At 41.9% G+C, this 19,504-nt stretch overlaps 2 protein-coding genes across 2 annotated transcripts; one reads left to right on the top strand and one right to left on the bottom strand.

The window, feature by feature from the left end:
* LOC112225345 (growth hormone-regulated TBC protein 1-A) lies at positions 1 to 5,395 on the top strand. Its single transcript, XM_024389244.2, has 8 exons — positions 1 to 444; positions 1,123 to 1,268; positions 1,457 to 1,621; positions 2,688 to 2,812; positions 3,078 to 3,174; positions 3,492 to 3,664; positions 3,765 to 3,950; positions 5,056 to 5,395. The coding sequence occupies exons 1-8, from the start codon at positions 368 to 370 to the stop codon at positions 5,158 to 5,160; spliced, it is 1,074 nt and encodes a 357-aa protein (XP_024245012.1). The 5' UTR covers positions 1 to 367; the 3' UTR covers positions 5,161 to 5,395.
* A 495-nt stretch (positions 5,396 to 5,890) lies between these two features.
* On the bottom strand, positions 5,891 to 15,535 carry lamp1b (lysosomal associated membrane protein 1b). The gene is made up of 6 exons (XM_024389254.2): positions 15,143 to 15,535; positions 9,444 to 9,646; positions 9,227 to 9,352; positions 8,608 to 8,674; positions 8,166 to 8,333; positions 5,891 to 7,981 (listed from the first exon to the last, which is right to left on the bottom strand). The coding sequence occupies exons 1-6, from the start codon at positions 15,195 to 15,197 to the stop codon at positions 7,842 to 7,844; spliced, it is 759 nt and encodes a 252-aa protein (XP_024245022.1). The 5' UTR covers positions 15,198 to 15,535; the 3' UTR covers positions 5,891 to 7,841.
* Between the last annotated feature and the right edge of the window lie 3,969 nt (positions 15,536 to 19,504).

Raw genomic sequence — 19,504 nt, 5'->3', positions numbered from 1 at the left:
TGATTAATCATTGGCGAGATAGGGGAGAGGAATCGTATTCATATATGGGCTGAAGAGCGGTAGTAGATTAATGGACTTTTCCATGTTTTTTGTTTCAACATTTTATGGCAAGATATTTCATTTCACATTAGCCTGCAAGTTGTTTCGTGACATGGCTTGCTCCTGATTAACCTTTGAGCATCCGTGTCGTTACAAGTCCGTCGTTTTTTTTGCTCCTGCTGACTGGCAGCTGGCAATGAATGATAGTAGTCTATGACTTTCTGATGTGACTGCAACTATTGGAGTTGGTGGATCAGAAACTTAAGTTCGAGAGTGGGTGTCACGTTTTCACATTTTACCGACAATTCGGAGGAGTAGGCTACAAGCTATGGAGAGTGAAACGAACGGTAACATCTCGATCACTTCCCAGCTTCACCTGAACAACAGCACCAATGCGAATGACAGGTAGGGCCCTAACAGTTTTGACATTTCCTTGTGTGATTTTTGTGTTGTTGCAATGATGAGTATCATACATTTATTTGTCTCCGACTTATCCGTGATTATTACAAGCAATGAAAAGTTATACAGCATCTGTCATGAAGTTGTGTATCAGGTGACAACGTCATGGCATGACAATAATTAACCAGGTGGGCTTTTAGTGTAGGGCCTGTCATCTGGCTTTTACTTTGCTGTCTACAGTATGTCACAAAGTTTGCATTTACCAGCTGAATTGCCATTAAGTACACAATTGTGAAACCTCTACCTTTTTGTTTTATTGCATGTTATGTCTGTTTGGGATGTTTGAACTTGTCTTCATCTTCCTTCTTTTGGCTTGGTTTTTGATATGCAGTTTCAACCTCTAGGGTTGTAATTTCACACTGGTTGATTGAACAGCATGTCATCTGATCCCAGCTACCTGTCACAGTAATCCCAACCACCTAGCTCAGGTTATTGTAGCTAAAGCTTGGCCAATGTCATGTCACCTGACTGTCACTATGCTATAACAGTTCCAGGCTTTCAACCCACACTGACATCCCTCTGTGATCAATGCAGTCTACTGGGTCTAGAATGTGGGTCATATAGATCCATAGTTTTTTTTCTGTGGGTGTGTATTCTCAGACTGACCCTGCTTTATCTCTCTAGGGTGGACTCGTATGGGTTTGAGATGCCTGAGGGTTATGAGTCCTATGAGAAGATGATGGCTGAGTATGTAGCCGTGCTCACCAGAAGGTCCATCAAGTGGTCTAAACTCCTACAGGGGAAAGTCCACGTGGAGAAGAACCTGAAAGGTGTGATGCACACACACACACAGATATATATATATATTATATATATATATTATATATATATATATAACATATATAATATATATATATCACACAGACAGGGAATCAACACATACATATATTGAATAAGAATTGTCATTCTATATTTGAATTCTGAGTTTTGACTGTAGTCATGGTTTCGGTTCTCTTAGTGAAGCGGTACGTGCGTAAGGGTGTGCCCAACGAGCACCGGGCCCAGATCTGGATGGCAGCCAGCGGGGCCCAGGAGCAACTGGAAAATAACCCAGGGTACTACCACTCTCTGCTGGGTACCGAGCAGCAGCACGATGCCAAGCTGGAGGAGACCGTCAGGATAGGTACTGTAAGCAATATAAAATGTTTTATGGGCAATTCCACGCCAGCAGGGGTGGAAAATATTTTTGGAATCTGATTGTTCTGGCAATTGTTAAATAGGAACTTAATGGCATGAGCAGCAGTGTGCTGCATTTTCCTTTCTGTTTTCTAGGAAGGATGTTTACCATGCTTTTTACATTTGTATCACAAATTTCATGATGAAATTGGGCCATTTTAGGCCCTTTTTAGACCTATACACTCTTCCTATAAGACCCTATGTTCTGTGAACCATAAATGATACAGGCATTTATACTCCTTATAGTGTGCTCCCAAATATGGAGTATGTCGTCATTATGAAATACACATTTTCACATTCATTCACATTTATTCAATATGGTACTTTTTATGATATTCCCTATTTTATTCATTGCAATTGACATTATAGGTCATTAACGAAGGTCACAACCCTCCTTTAGGATTGCAATTTCAGTCACCAGCAAATGGAGTTCCCTTTGAATCCATTTTCCCATTCACTGTGTTGGTGGCGCTCATAAAATGTATTATACCTTCAGAAGTAGCAAAGAGCCCACTCTGGAATTGTGATGTACTTGTAGAGTATATTGTTCCAAACAATCTGTCTTAAAATGAACAAAATCAAAAAATGGTAGTTTTGAGATATTAGTTTAATGTGTAAATTTATATTTCAGAATCAAGACCTACTCCATATTTCAGAGCACATTATAAGGAGTATAATGACACCAAGATGTCTATATCAAATACGGTTCACAGATCGGGTCTTACAGGAGACATGTACAGGTTAAAAAGGGCCCAAAATGGCCACTTTTATCATGAACTTTAAAAAAATGTGATAAATGTATAAAAAGCATTTCAAACATCCTTCTTCCCAATGGAGTTTCTATGTGAGAATTTCCAGAACAATCTGAGATACCGAAGATATTTTCCGCTCCTGCTGGCGTGTAATCGCTCTCTTGCATCTTGCAACAGAAAACAGAATTGCTGTCTAATGAACAAGACCCTGATTGTTCCTTTACTATGATTGGCTGATGGCGGAGTGCCCTGTCTCGCCAGACATGCACAGAACGTTCCCTGACAACGTGCAGTTCCGGAACAGCTCAGAGCCCTGTCTGCAGAAGGCCCTGTACAATGTGCTGCTGGCGTATGGACACCACAACCAGGCTGTGGGATACTGCCAGGTACTGGGCCTTATAGCTACTATAAATCATCTGTTGGATGGATCTCACCGGTCTCCTGTGTCAGTCTTGCTTACCTTTGTTTACCTAACGTGTGTACAATACGTCCACTGTCGCCTCTTCCATGTGTACCTGTTCTGTCCCCTGTGGCTGTAATAACTGCCTATACCTCACCTGTCCTCTAAAGTGTGTGCATTGTGGGTACACACCATGTGTGCACAAGTTTCTGTTTGTGTGTGAAGGGAGTTATTGTTTTTCTCTACTCTAGGGTATGAACTTCATTGCAGGCTACCTCATCATCATCACTAAGGATGAAGAGAAGTCCTTCTGGCTCATGGACTCTTTGTTGGGAAGAATACTCTCTGGTTAGTCCCACACGCTCCTGTTGTGTCTGTCTGGTTGTGTGAGAGGATACACGTGGTGAGGTTTGCATAGTCATAGTAGTAGACCCACTTGTTTGTTTGAAGGTTTTCCCTTCTGTGTATTTTGGGAGCTGCTAATGTGGAATAGCGCCATGGTCACGAGGCTTGTGGTAAGACTGTTGTTGGTATGTCGAGCTCTCATTACAACATGAGCAAACACAGGATGTATCTCAGGTTTCAGGATATATGCCATCTATGTACACACACACAACCTCTTGTCAAACACTGGACTGAATTAACCTGACACGTTCTTGTTGTAGACTACTACAGCCCGGCCATGCTGGGGTTGAAGACGGACCAGGAGGTGTTGGGCGAGCTGGTGAGGGTCAAAGCCCCGGCTGTGTGGCAGGCCATGGCCCAACACAACGTTATGTGGACCCTGGTGGTCTCCCGATGGTTCATCTGCCTCTACATCGATGTCCTGCCTGTAGAGGTGAAGGGGATTGGGATAGTGTGTGGATGTTTTGGTAAAGTCTGGGTCTATCATCACCCTCTGTATGATAATTATTCTCTTGTCTTTTTTCTTCTCTTAGACGGTTTTACGGATCTGGGACTGCCTGTTTTACGAGGGCTCTAAGATCCTGTTCCGCGTGGCCCTGACTCTGATCCTCCACCACCAGGCTGAGATCCTGCAGGCCCGCTCCATGGTCGAGGTGTGTGAGCGCTTCAAACTGATCACCCAGGGAGCCTTCACATACGACTGCCACACCTTCATGCAGGTAAGCTACTCCAGAAGAGAAGTAACCTTAGGCAAAGGTCTAGGGTCTGTTCCTAACCTTAATGTCAAATGCAGCCGGGTGACAATTAGGTACCCTACTGTGATTGTTTTCAATTAACATGGTCAAAAAGCTTCTTAGCGAAGACTAATTTCTCAAACGATAATTTTGCTAGGACTATCTGGGAGGGGAAAACTTAAAGCCAGCTGTTATTGGCAGAGCGGTTTGGAACTCTTTCTTATTGGTCTGTTAACTAATTTACCACCTGGTGATGTCACCAGGCATGCCAAAACGCCATCCCACCAAAACAGGCTAAACTTTCAGGCAGTCTGTTCAAACAGCTCTTGCACGAAAAGGGCATTTATGTTTCACAATTCCTCAGTATTATTATAACCTCATAATGTGGAAATGTATAAATAAAACACAGGAAAAATCACATTTTTTGACTGCACTGGACAAAAGGCACATCTCAATAGGTGGTCCAGGTATAACATTGCATAAGTAGGGGGGGGTGTGTGTGTGAGCCTTTCCTCTTTTGACCTGTATTGCTTGTCTATTGTTCCCACAAGCAAGGGGGAGGAGTGAAGTTGGTCTAAAACAGGGGTTCTCAAACATTTTCACTCGGGCCCCCTTCCAGAATTGAGGAACATCTCGTGCCCGCCACGTCTATTTCTATGGGCACAAGCACTGTTCCTGACACAAACTGTTCCTGTCCCACTACAATCTATGGGCTAAAAAATCTAGCTCAAAAATGTTAGCTGACATGGGCTAGTTGATCTGGACATTTGACGAGTTATAAATAGCTCTAAGGTATGCAATGACTGACATGACGAGGGAAACTGATGATGCACTATCCAATTTTGAAATTGCACCTTGTGCATTCCCAGGGAACCACTAGTCTAAAAAACACTTGCTCCAAAACATGTTTTACCCTCAAGTCTGTGTACATCACAATTTATACTTGGGATATCATTTAACAGGAAAAGGTCAAAAATAGCTGAAGTGCATCTTTAACCATGAGTAAGGAAATGCGAGAGACTTTAGATCAGCATCTATTGACAACTTCACCGGTGAACTCTGGCCTTTCTCCTTTTCTTGATATTGACAGGAAATCTTCAGGGAACCAGGAAGTCTCTCCATGGCAACCATCACTAAGCTAAGGGAGACATGCCGAGAACACATAGTGACTGAGATGTCCAGACTCCGCCCTTGACCACTCCTCCACCACTAATAACCTCTTAAGGCAATCACCCTGTGGTTATCCTGGGCTTGTTCCAGGTCATCTTCATTGTAGTTGAGCTACAGATGATCAGATTTCACATTTGGAGAAATGACCAGGAACCACAAATATGATGACATGGCAATCACTCTTGAGATGCGTGATTGTAGTACCCCCATCTAGCCAAATATTATTTGTATTGTAAAAAGCATTAAACTGTAATCTTGCACTTTTCCTGTGGTAGGATCATGGGAATGATAAGTTGTGGTTTGACAGAGTGGAGAAGCGTTGTAAATAATGAGATGTCAACTCTAAAATGAAGTCAGGGGATGTAGTTAAATTTTCCACCCTTCTCCCCAAAGGGTACCATATTCCAGTCCAACCCAGGAATTGCCTGGGGAGGAAAATGTGATAACTCTAGACCATACTTACACCATCCCAATGCTTTAAAATCCATGAGGGAGAGTGAGCAAGTGCACACAAGTTCACACAATCTTGCATTGACTCAATGTATGATTTATGCCATGTCTGTGCGATCATACCTCAAGTTGGAATTTGACTGGTTTAATTGGACCAAAGTTGACTCTTTTCAACAAAGGGCTGCTCTCTCACTGTAACCTTAAATTGGAAGTTAATTACTGTCGATTACATTTAAGCAAAATGTATTGATTTGTGTTCCAATAGAACCAAGGGTTCTGTCAAACACCAAGACAAACTACAGAGCTCATTCCTCACCTCTTATTTTATTTGCTCCGCTTTTAGAAAACAATTAAAACATTCTCTTTTAAACCTTAAGGGCCGGATCCAATGTGTATCGCGGAACAGCCGCGTTAAAACTCAGGTAATTGCTGATTGAGTTGACATGTAGCGCTTACGTTAATGCAGTCTCCAAACGCGGGAACATCTCGCTCTGATACTGATTGAATCCAGCCCTGAATCACTACATATGGATATTAACACTTCTAAATGAGGGGTGGAGTGAAAGTTCACATCCTTTTCACTTCCCCATTTCACTACAAACAATGCATCATCTAAGATCATTCAATAGGCCAGGCAAATCAACAAAGGGAATGTCCCTAACAAGGTCACATGCTGTGTAGATAGAAAGGGTATATCCCCAAAGAAGATGTGCACTACATGGGGAATAGGGTGTAATTTGAGACATAACTGAGAGAAACTATAACATTGGCATAGATCCCATCCTTCTTGCAAGTGGGGAGGCACAGATTCCATTTGGCACAGGCATTTAAGATGTAGTATTCCTCTCAAATGGTGTTGTACTATGGACAGTAACGCCAACTCCCTTATTGTTCTAACTATAATCGCCTGAATCCTAACTTGAGAAAACCTATAACTATTCACTTAAATGTCCGGTTACATTTTAAACTAGTATTCGGCCTTTGTGAGCACCATGTCATTTTACTTATCTCCCCTTAATATAATCACTGGAAGTACCAACAAAAAAAGTAGCCTTAATGTAACTATAATTGGTAGTACCAGTATTCATAAAACCAGGTTTAAGTCACTGCTACGGGGAAAGAATTGGCACATAATCAATTAGGTAGTAACATGGTAGTCATGTTTCATAACAGCCATGGTACAGTGCGCTGTAATACCAATGTCTAAGTGGAGCACACGCCCACCACGTCCCATCATTCTAGTGTAGCGTGTGATGCTCGTTCTGTCAATTCAGTTTCACATTCCCTCTTAGAATCATTGAAAAAAAATCTGAGGCCTGGTCCAGAAACAACCTCTAGCCCCGCAAATATACTAATCAGACTCCAATTCCAAGTTATTTAGGGGTTATAGGGTGGTTTGTGGACTTTGATCACCATAAATTAATGAGTCCCTCTCTCTGCAGACAACTGCTTTACCATCCAATTACCTTCATCCTTGTTCCTCAATCCATTCCGAGGGGAACCCAAAGTAAACAAAATGTGCCCCTATGGATTGACAAACACTACCATTCCCAATCTACAGCTGACCTCCGGTCCCAAGCTAAGCCCCTAACCACAGATCTACGGTCAGATTATTCAGCTCCTAACAAACACGATACAAAAATATCTGACCCTGGACCAGCGGTTAGAGGCAACTTCAATCAACTCCATATTCAATGGATGTTGCAAACATTATGCAACAAGTTAACTTTCATTGGTTGAGAGAGGGGAGCAGCCAGCTACAGTCATAATATTCCCTTCACACAAGAGTAACAGTGACCTATTATGTGACTGACAATGGCCACCATCAAAAACAGAAAAAGCCATTGAAAACAGCAGCAGCAATGCTTGTAAACAAACAATCCCTCAGAATTCCCATGTCAGACACCAGTAAAACGTAAGCATGATAAAAATACCTTAGGCTACGCAGAGTGTGGATTATAATTCAGCATATGGTTATCACGCCACCACACCATCCCCTCCTGCAGTGTTGAGTGACTGTGTCGAATGTTTCGTTATGTCACTACAATCTGTCAGCATACAAAGGAGCAGTTCAGTTCTGAAAGTGCAAATCAACCCCATGGAGACCAAACGTGGAGTAAGTGAGTACAAAGGGGAGGAGGTGGCAGCAAGGATTCTACGGTAAGACCAACTGAATGGGGTTGGGGAAGTTCAGTTGAGGGTCGGAGTGAGGTTCAGTCAATCGGGTGGGGGGGGGTCAATTGACATGAAGTAATCTCAGATAGTCTGGTACCCGGCGTGGCTCCTCTTCCTGCCGATAAGGTAGGCCACAAGGACGATGAGGACCAGGCTGGCCAGCGCAGTGCCCACGATGATGGGGATCAACATGTCATCCTCATCCAGCTGACACTCCTCCGCTGGAGAGATTGAGAGAGGAGAGACCCCAATGGAGAGAAAGAAAAGAGCAGGTGAGAGACAGGTGGAAAAAAATGGAAAGACAAAAAGCAAGAGTTGAATTAGTGACCATCTATTACTCCAATCTCAGAACTTTGGATAACCACTTTCCTGAAATAAGTCCCATAGTAACACCCAGTATAGTACCTGCTCCAAACTGGTCCCCGGTTAGGCCGAAGGGCTGCACCTGCAGCTGGAAGGTGTTGAGAGAGAAGTTCACAGCCACAGCCAGAGTCTGCTCCTCACGACACATGTAACTACGCCCCAGGGTACCACGCAGGTAGTCCAGACTACTGTTACTGGCTGAGAAGGGCTCTGGAGAGACAGTGAGGTTATAGGTGGGGTGAGAAAGGGAAGAGAAAACAGGCAGAATGGAAAAGAGGAAGAAAAGAGGGGGGGGGGATAAGGACAAGAAGTTACAGTAGGACCAGGTGGGGGATGGATTGTGGGAAAGGGAGGATTATAGAAGGGTTCAACACTGGAAAAACTGCAGATGGAGGTTAAGAGGATAGATGGATCATGTATTATTCACTATATTATATGCTGCAGAGATGATCCATTGATTGGTGAACTATGGATCCAGACTCACCACTCATGTCCGGCCAGGCTGCAGACAGAGTCACTCCACTCAGGTGGTACTTACTGGATGTGGCATTCTGCAGACAAGAGAACCAATGACGAGACACGGTATGTACATCAAACACATACACAGGATTACAGAGCCAAACCCACTCCATTTAAACCAGGATGGAACAAAATAAATCACGAGTGCCTGTTCGCTGCTTGTTCATTAGGCTCCATCTTGTGGCAGTCAGGTGTTAGTGCAGAAAGGTTTGTACTACTGATACAGAAGACTACCTTAAGCATGTACTGATATGAGTAAACAAATCAATTCCCAGAATGTTTTCCTGTGTTTATTTGCGTGTTGTTTCAGTATGTGTGTATTCCTATGTTAAAGTGTGTGTGCAGGTTAATCAGGTCATGTAGAGATCAGTGGTCTGCCATCCATCACCTCCATTCCTCCTACACACGACATTCCTACTGGTAACACCAGGCACCAGGGCATATCTATTCTGTGGGTTTACTCTGCCTCGCTCTGTGTGTGTTCACGTGTTAGTGAGTGTGTGTCTGGTAAGAGGTGAATGGTACAGCCAAAGATGAGAAAAACAAAGTAAAGAGAAGCTAAAAAAAAGGTAGAGCGCTCTGACCAGGGAGAAAACGAAGGTGAGGTTGGTTTTCTCCTCAGCCATCAGCAGCAGGGTGGCACTGTCTGAGTCACATGACCCTGAGCTCTTAGTCACGTTGGGCTGGAGGTTCAACACGTCTTGCACAGTCTGCACACACAGGACAAGACACAAGTTAGTGTGAGGGTGCGAGAGAGTGCCTGGGCTGCAAGTATGTGCAAGTCTGTGTCCGCGTGTGTACATTATTGAGAGAGGCAGAGCTGAAGCGGATGTTGAGCTGCAGTCCCATGCGGGCCATCAGACAGACGGTCCCATTGCCGTTGGTTACAGTGTAGTTGCCCCTCTCAGGCCGGGCTGGGGGCGCAGGAGGCGGAGCCGTGGTTTGAGGGGCAGCAGCAGTGGGCGGGACGTCAGTGGCAGCAAAGCTCTGATGCAACGTGACCACTGTAATGTAACAATAAGTCAATAAAGTCAAACAGCCAATGCCAGTCTACAATCAGAGTACATGCATGGATAGAAAAAAAGATACAGCTCGGTCCGATCCTCAGCTAGCTGGTGGTTAGGTCTCACAGGGTACATCTCAATAGTCTTGAGTGTTGTCCTCTATCTGTATAGATGTGAAAGAACTAGACAAGCAACCTCTGGAGGCATTCAACGCCATAATGTTGCTTTCACCTATCATGCGTTATCAGATATGAGGAGATGAAGTGAGACACTTGAGATGCACCCATTGAGTAGGTCAGTAACTTTGGAGTAATATTGTGGCTAATTCCTTTAATGGGTTGGCTTAAAACTGGGTGGTAACAAAACACTGGTTCTGTTTATTTTGCAGTCAAATTCCAAGCGCTTTAGGGTTGCAAAGGGTTGGAAACTTTACAGTAAATTTCCATTGAAGTTAAGCCTGGGAATTTTGCTTAAATTATTATTTTTTTAAAAGTTGGCTTAACAGGGATTCTAGTTCTTGTGGCATATTTTAGTAACACTATCCCCAATTCAATGCAATTGCAACTCTCTGCATGCATTCTTCCATCAGCTGATTCTCCAGATCTTGCACACTAATGAGATGCTATTGAGCCCATACTACTACACTGAGCCAAGGACTACATGCCTTCTGGTAAGTTTTGATTACAATACTGGGTGGGGTGAAATATATATTTTATGACATGCATGATTTTGTTAACTAGTAAATAGTAGCCTACAGGAAAGTGTGTTTTAATCATTTCTAACAATTTCTGCAAGCTAGTTTTTGCTACCATGTGGTTTTTTGCTTGCTTGAGCCCCCCGAGGAGTGATAATTCACCTCTTTCCACACATGTTTCATTTTAAAATGTATCTTACAAAGGAGTTGTATAATCTAACTGCTTAACCATTTATCTATACATGGAATAGGTTTTTTTTTTTTACTAATCTTTACAGGAAAATGGCACTGGCACGATCGGATGTGTGGAGACATTTCACTGCAGCTAATGTAGAAGGTAACGCTGTGTACATTTGCAAATACTGTGCCAAATCATATGTGAAGAATGCAACAAAGATGCAGAATCATCTGGCCAAGGGCATAAAGTTTCCTCAATGCTCACAACAAGCAACCTCTGACAAAAGTCCCTCTACTTCTATTCAAGGTGAAAATGAAGAATCAGACACCTTATCGATAGCAACAGCTCGTGGTCCTCCTGGAATCAGAAGTTGACTCAATGGAGGAACGTAGTCAGAGAAATGCTGATTAAGGTCTTGCTCGAGCTGTGTATGCAACTGGTTCACCCGATGCTCACAGGCAATGTGTATTGGAAGAGACCCCTCCATACACCCCTCCAATCAGACATGCTTTATCTAGTAATTTGCTGGATGCAGAGTTCAAGTGAAGGTCAAGCAAATCAGAGAAAGCAAACTTTATTGCAAACATCTCTGATGGGTGGTCGAATGTTCTTGGGCAAGGAATAATTAACTACATAATCGCCACCCCTCAACCAGTATTCTACAAGAGCACAGAGAAGGGACAACAGACACACTGGTCTCTACATTGCAGATGAGCTTAAGGCAGTCAATGACCTTGGACCACAGAAGGTATTTGCACTGGTGACAGACAATACTGCGAACATGAAGGCTGCTTGGAGGAGTCCTACCCTCACATCACTCCCATTGGCTCTGCTGCTCCTGCATTGAAGGTGCTCCTAAAGGACATCATGGCACTGAAAACAATGGATACAATCTACAAGACAGCCAAGCAAATGGTTAGGTATGTGAAGGGTCAAGTTATTCCAGCAATCTACCTCACCAAGCAAAGTGAGAAGAATAAGAGCACCACATTGATGCTGCCCAGCAACCCCCCTTGGGTGGGGAAGGAGTCTCCAAGAAATGGCCATATCGCAGTCTGCCGATATGGACAGCCCCATCAAGAGGATCCTTCTGGATGATGTATTTTGGGAGAGAGTGGTAAGCAGCCTGAAACCTATAGCAGTGGCCATTGCAGCGATTGAGGGTGACAATGCCATCCTGTCTGATGTTCAGACTCTGCTTGCAGATGTAAGAGAAGAAATCCATACTGCCCTGCCCACTTCACTGTTGCGCCAAGCAGAGGAAACTGCAGTTCTGAAATACATCAAAAAGCATGAAGACTTCTGCCTGAAGCCCATACACGCCACAGCGTACATGTTGGACCCCAAGTATGCTAGCAAGAGCATCCTCTCTGGTGCAGAGAAACTAGGCCTGTGGTGTCAACACTTCCGTGTCTCGCCACCTTGGCCTGGATGAGGGCAAGGTTCTCGGCAGTCTGGCGAAGTACACTTCCAAGCAAGGGCTTTGGGATGAAGATGCAATATGGCAGTCATGCCAACATTCTCATCAGTCACCTGGTGGAAGGGACTTTGGATCTTTCCCCTGTTGCCTCCATCATCCTCCAAATCCCACCAACATCACCCGCCTCAGAGCACAACTGGTCCTTGTTTGGGAACACACACCAAAGCACGCAACAGGCTGACCAATACAAGGCTTGAAAAATTGGTGGCCATCCGGGCAAACTTGAGGCTTTTTGAGCCTGACAACAATCCATCCTCAAGGTTGGAAAGTGACAATGAAGATGAGACCCCAGAGTCTGATGTTCAAGAGGTGGACATTGAGGAAGTCCAGGGAGAAGCCTGAGGAAAACAACCAAAGCTTTATTTTCAGATGTTAAATGTTTTTGGGAGATGCGATGGATCATTCAATATTCCTTATCTTTTGTTCAGAGAAATCATGTGAAGAGTCAACTCAATTCAAATTCAATTCAGAACCAAATGTTTTTTATTTCTATTGGAAGGATTTAAATCATTTGAAATTGTTTACTTATGACAAGGTAAAAGGTTCATGTTTGTCTCCACATGATAGTCTCCATATGGTAAATATATCCTATACAAAAAACATACATATATTCCTGTTAATTCCCACAGAAAGTTTCCACCTCTGAATATTCCCCAAAATGTGAAACCCTTGACTCACACAAGTGTTTTTTTTTAAAGAACCATTGGAATGAAGAAGCATCTGTTCTGCTTGGTTCATTTGAAAAAAATAATTCTAAAATACGGTCACATTCATCACTATTAGCTTCATGTGGCTTCCAAGGCTACATCATTGGTGATGTCATCACTCACATTCTCTTTGGCCAATGTCAGTCTATCTCCCTGTGCAGAGGAAAATACTAGTGAACTGTCACCACTACCTCGCTTTTGTAGGAATAGAGGAGGAAACTTTAGGCTAAAATGCAAAAAATATTCAGCAACTTGAGGACAATTAAGTTTAGAGCTGGGCAATATAGACAAATCCATATCACGATAAATTGACAAACACAACAGTAATTATTTTTATATTGCCCTTAAAACTACTACTACTTTGAATGTTGTGGCTATCAATTGTCCTGTTGGCAATAGCCCATATTAGCAGACTTATTTAATTTCAAACTCCACATTCCTCTAGTAAAAGTCTATTTGTGGAAAACATCACCCTGATTAACTATTTACTTATGGCTTTGCCTACACCTAAATATTTTATTTATTATATGAGCAAAAGATATTCCACTTTATTTGGAACGCCAAGCCAGAAAATTGAACAGGCCTATTTATGTAATGAATATGGATTTGGAGGGCAGAAAATATTAAAGCATATTGGACCACTTACTAAAGACTTCAGTCATACAAAAGCTATACTTAAATCTGAACTGGTTCTCTAGCAGATTTGTAAGAATGGCTCACCCCGTGTTCCAGAATGGCCTTTTTCCCTTCAGTGTTTACATCTCACTTTTGGTTACTTAAATTAAATCCCAAAAAATATTGCTATATTTAAAACAAGCTGATTGCAATTTTAGTATAATCCACCAGAAAAGAAAACAAATATTACAATAAATATTAAACAAACTAATTGATAATAAAACAAAAAATATATAAAAGATATCTTTCAAATTCTGTAATAAATAGAACTGGTGGAGTCACATGTGGCTAACAGAAATATATGGAAATGCCTGCTCTATCCAAAATTGCAGCATTACTGCAAAAATGGAGGCGGCAAGTGGAAGGGGTAGAAGGTAAGGAACTTGTCTGTCAGCCCTGCATTAAAGACCAAAACTGATTAAAGAAAATTGTGATTAAAGTATACCCATGTAATTTAAGCACCAAAAATAGACCGCTGCACCATACAGCTTGCATTAGATCACTTGTTTTGGTACTGGCCTTATGTAGCTTGTTTATGGATGCACATTCATGAATGGCTGAAGAATTGCAACATTTACCTGGAGTTAAACGCTGCAAATATTTCTGCTGTTTGACTTAAAGCCATAAATCAATCAATGAAATAATACTCTTAACAAAAATGTTCATCTTTAATTTAAAATATGTAGAAACTATGAGCATAGAAAGGTTCAGAACTTTTGTGAAACAGTCAGAAAAATATATGGCCACTAGAAATCAAAGCTGGATGGTTTTCAGATATAGATAGGAGGGGTTGAGGGCAACTACAAAAAAAAAAAGTGTAAAATATACTGTCAGTAAAATGTATACAGTATGTATCAGCTGGACGTAGAAGCCTAAGTATTGTTGGCCATTAGTTTACTCCAATTAGGGGAGGGGTGGTAGGGATAGGGAGAATAAATTAGTAAAATATATTTAATAAAACATTTAAAAATGTGCCTACACTTAAAAAAAAATAGGGGGATTGGAAATGGACAATTACATTGATAGAAGCCACAAGCTGCAATATTAAAGCTGACCTACTCCCGAAGAAAAATAACTAATTTATAGTTATTATTGATCTGTAAAATGTCCCCGGTAAATCATTGGTTCGTCTGTATCGATAATTTATTTTTCTGTCTCACTTATTACCTCAGACAAATAGACAATCAATTTCCACAATATTTTGACATTATATTAGTTGCCTGTACCCATTTAGATTACATTTAGGCCCAGTTTGTCCTACAAAGAGAAGATTACAAAGGACAGGCTGTACACATGTTACTGCAATCTAATAGCATGGCCTTCTACAGCACATGACTCCCAGCTTATTGCCCAAAGCACTAAATCGGTTACTTGCCAAGAAACAAGCATAGAATGTAATAAACAAAACAACCGAGTGCAGTGACATCAATAATGATACAGGTCATAATGAATCCAGTTTTTTAATTTTTTTATCACTGTCACAGCACTTTTGGAATCACGTGAGGGGCCCATTGCCACAAAAGCGCACATGCACCGCTTGACTTCGTCATGCACGACAGCCACTAAGCAAGACAAACAACTCAGTCTGGACCCGCATCGACCTGTAACATAGGGCAATGCAAGTCAAAGGGCAAACGAAGAACCAGCTTTACACGTTTACATAAACCAGCAAACGAGGTTAAAATAGGTTAGAGGACCGAATTCTGGTGTATTCGCGTTAGATTCATTGTATTTATTGTGCCCATCTAGCATCTATACTCACCTAAAAACGTGATGAACGCCAGGAACAAGGGTTGTTTGCGGTTGTGTTGTTTCATATTTTTTATTCGGTTGTTTGCCAATGCGAATCACAACAGCATGCACACGACCCAGAGACAGGAATGCAGGACGGTCTGTGAGCTAGCTTTGCTAGAAACAACGCAAACCCACTGTTCGTGCTCTCTATTTGCTACCGCGAGCAAGAGTCCTCTGGAAACAAATCTTCGGAAATATTTCCTTTCCCTTTGATTACTTTGCTCTTTTTGCTTTACCTCGTGCCGATTAAATTGATGATCGTTGTGTTTGGACCGTCACATACCACGGATGATTTATGCTCTGCACCAAGAAGAAATGACAACGGTCATGTAACGGAGAGTTTAAGAACCGCCCAGGATAAACACGTGACATGAGTAGTGATTCGTGTTGACGTTCGACAGCTGTGGAGTTACAGATGTGACGTTGGTTGCGATGTTGCCATGGAGATTTAATGTTGGAAGTGACGTGTTCTGTATTTTGGTCGCGGTAGTTTGCCTCATAAATAACAATGCTACCGTTTTCTCCATACAGGTTATTTTCTGAAAAGAAAAGAAGGAAAAAAAGAAGAGCATATTCGTTTTGAAACCAGCTCATCCAAAAATGTGTCCCAATAGACCTACACCATCACTCTCTTCACTCATTAAATGTTTATATTGAAGAGGATTTTTGCTCATCATTTAGACCAGTTGTGGTCCATCTTCCATAGTCAGATGATGCCGGGCGAGCATTTCACACAGGGATGTCAAAATGCTTTGTCATCCACTTGCTATTTACCCCCTTCTTCACCTCAATTAGGTCTATTGACACTCAAGCTGCAACCTCCAACCTCCGTTCTGGTCTTCTTCAAGTCTCTAACGTCTTAAATGAGTGAAATAATTAGATTCTTAATAAGGCCAGGTCGAATCTTTATGCACTCATGATTCCAGTCTATGTTCTCCAAAATTCGCTGAATTTCCTTGTGAAAGCCTAATACTGTAAAATCGTATTTTATAATTTAGCTAGTCATGTTGGCAATAGAACAACCTTTCAAATTATGCCCATCTGACCCAGATTGCGATTTATAATGGACTGTTATTGGATTGCGTAAACAGCAAAAGTAATTGTGTAAAGCCATGTCTTAATTAATGAAAAAGGTAAATGGTTGAGGTGGATATCATTTGAAAGCCTATAAACAGGGTTGTCAAACTATTCTATGATTTCTTGGGGGGAAAAGTTTTTAAACATAAAATGTTCTTCTTTTTTTTTTAAACCTGTAACGTCGATTATCTAAAAACGCATAGATTACTATGCCACTAGCCACTTTAACTATGCCACCTTGTTTACATACTCATCTCATATGTATATACTGTACTCGATACCATCTACTGTATCTTGCCTATGCTGCTCTGTACCATCACTCATTCATATATCCTTATGTACATATTCTTTATCCCCTTACACTGTGTATAAGACAGTAGTTTTGGAATTGCTAGTTAGATTACTTGTTGGTTATTACTGCATTGTCGGAACTAGAAGCACAAGCATTTCGCTACACTCGCATTAACATCTGCTAACCATGTGTATGTGACAAATAAAATTTGATTTGATTTGATTTACGATTTTTATCATTTTCACGTTTAAGTTTAGACACTATTTTACATTATCTGATGTGTCTGTGTTATGCCAGTCATCGGTTGAGACACAGCATACTCTCGAATACAGGCTAGGTGTCATTTCAATAATAATAATACAAATATGAATAGAATGAACCTATCCCTTCAGACCACTGCAATTTAGCTGGTACACCATTCAAATGTAAATTTAATTTTTAACCGTCTAGTACTACCAGAAATATGGCTGCTGGTCCACCCAACATGGAAAGTCAACTTGAATAGGAAGGTCTATTATATTATCTATATTTCTATGATTTCAATAGGTTACCTATGAAAGATTGACAGCTAAGTGTATAACAATGGATATTCCCACTCAAGTCAACATTCTCTGATGTGTGGACCTCCAACCATCGTTGTGGTATCATTTGAAAGTTGAAATGTACATTTTATTCACATTTATCAGCCAAAACATGACACCCAGTCTGTATTCAAGAGTATTTTGTGTCTCAACCGACTGCGAAAACAGAACAAACACCTCAGTACGAAAGACTATTGAGACTCCCGCCCACCGGGAGCAGAGCATGCTGGGTGATCTCTAACTGAGGAGAAGGTAGTAAGGAGAGAAAGTACAGAAGCGGTGATAAGTCAAATCAAATCTAATTTTATTGGTCACGTACACATGGTTAGCAGATGTTAATGCGAGTGTAGAGAAATGCTTGTGTTGCTGGTTCCAACAGTGCAGTAATAACAAGTAATCTAACAATTCTCCAACCTAATACACACATATCTAAAGGGATGGAATACGAAAATGTACATATGGATGAGCGATTGCCGAGCGGCATAGTCAAGGTGCAATAGATGGTATAAGGTACAGTATATGCATATATATATTTTTTTTAATTTTATTTAACTAGGCAAGTCATTTGAGAACAAATTCTTATTTATATGAGGCTGGGTGTCGCGATAAGTTCCAGCCATCTCCTGTGATTACCTTTAGTTCGTGTTCTTTGTTTTAGCCAAGGCCAGTGTGCGTCCTTCAGAAATGTGATTTCATATTTCTTACAATTATGTGTTGTGGACGCACTCCTTTGTTATGCTAAATCGCGTTTTTACCGCGAGCTAGTAACTAAACTTTCTAACCCTGTTGTTTCTGTCATCTCATTTCAGACATTTAGCATTTCAGTGTCTAGTCTTATGCCCAGTGGTTATGTGGATGTATACTGTATAGATTATGTGGGTATTTTGTTAGCAATGAGCCTTGTGGATGCATAATACATTCAAGTTCATGCAGTTGTGTAAGGATGATGGTGCTGCTCAGTAGTACTGTGTACTGTAGTTGCACACCTCTGATCATTCATTAGTGAAGTCACAGCCATGTCATTAGGTTGTATTGGCATGTACAGCAGATAAGCTACAAATAATATTGCTACAATATGTAATGTAATTGGAGGTTGTATTAAGCCTATACCTGCCATTTACTATTGTACTTAATTTCCCCCTTTTCAGAACCGTACACACTCTTGGTTAAAACACAATTGTCAAGCAATACACTGTGCTGTGCCGTTACTGCTCTATGTGAATCAGCGTCATTAAACAACCTCAACTGGAATCCTACCGGTCTGTCATCTGTGCCCTTACCAGCACCTGGAAGAGAACGCAGTGCTAAGTAAAACCTAACCCTAAAGAATATCCAGTCCACCAAGTCCTCAACTACAACTTCCGAAGATTTAAAATAGGGTCTAAGCTGCAACATAAACTCAGCAAAAAAATAAACATCCTCTCACTGTCAACTGCGTTTATTTTCAGCAAACTTAACATGTGTAAATATTTGTATTAACATAATATTTAACAACTGAGGCATAAACTGAACAAGTTCCACAGACGTGACAAACAGAAATGGAATAATGTGTCCCTGAACAAAGGGGGGGGGGGGGTCAAAATCAAAAGTTAACAGTCAGTATCTGGTGTGGCCACCAACTGCATTAAGTACAGCAGTGCATCTCCTCCTCATGGACTGCACCAGATTTGCAAGTTCTTGCTGTGAGGTGTTACCCCACTCTTCCACCAAGGCACATGCAAGTTCCCAGACATTTCTGGGGGAATGGCCGTAGCTCACACCCTCCGATCCAACAGGTCCCAGACGTGCTCATTGGGATTGAGGTCCAGGCCCTTCACTGGCCATGGCAGAACACTGACATTCCTGTCTTGCAGGAACTCACGCACAAAACGAGCAGTATGGCTGATGGCATTGTCATGCTGGAGGGTCATGTCAGGATGAGCCTGCAGGAAGGGTACCACATGAGGGAGGAGGATGTCTTCCCTGTAACTCACAGCGTTGAGATTGCCTGCAATGACAACAAGCTCAGTCCGATGATGCTGTGACACACCGCCCCAGATCATGACGGACCCTTCACCTCCAAATCGATCCCGCTCCAGAGTACAGGGTTCGGTGTAACACTCATTCCTTCGACGATAAACGCGAATCCAACCATCACCCCTGGTGAGACAAAACCGCAACTCGTCAGTGAAGAGCACTTTTTGCCAGTCCTGCCTGGTCCGGTGGGAACGGTGGGTTTGTGCCCATAGGCAACGTTGTTGCCGGTGATGTCTGGTGAGGACCTAACTGACCTACCATCTGTAAGCTGTTAGTATCTTAACGACCGTTCCACAGGTGCATGCTCATTAATTGTTTATGGTTCATTGAACAAGCATGGGAAACCGTGTCTAAACCCTTTACA

This window comes from Oncorhynchus tshawytscha, linkage group LG26 (genome assembly GCF_018296145.1).
Source record: "Oncorhynchus tshawytscha isolate Ot180627B linkage group LG26, Otsh_v2.0, whole genome shotgun sequence".
In the NCBI taxonomy this organism is placed as follows: Eukaryota; Metazoa; Chordata; class Actinopteri; order Salmoniformes; family Salmonidae; genus Oncorhynchus; species Oncorhynchus tshawytscha.
The sequence above is the reverse complement of the archived record's forward strand: the minus strand, read 5'-3'. Positions and strand labels throughout refer to the sequence as shown.

Coding starts and splice junctions, on each gene's coding strand:
- lamp1b (XM_024389254.2), bottom strand. CDS start 15,197: ATGAAACAACACAACCGCAAACAACCCTTGTTCCTGGCGTTCATCACG. Junction 9,353..9,443: donor GCTCTGCCTCTCTCAATAAT/GTACACACGCGG, acceptor CTGTGTGTGCAG/ACTGTGCAAGACGTGTTGAA. Junction 7,982..8,165: donor CGGGGACCAGTTTGGAGCAG/GTACTATACTGG, acceptor CAATCTCTCCAG/CGGAGGAGTGTCAGCTGGAT.
- LOC112225345 (XM_024389244.2), top strand. CDS start 368: ATGGAGAGTGAAACGAACGGTAACATCTCGATCACTTCCCAGCTTCAC. Junction 1,269..1,456: donor CGTGGAGAAGAACCTGAAAG/GTGTGATGCACA, acceptor CGGTTCTCTTAG/TGAAGCGGTACGTGCGTAAG. Junction 3,951..5,055: donor ACTGCCACACCTTCATGCAG/GTAAGCTACTCC, acceptor TGATATTGACAG/GAAATCTTCAGGGAACCAGG.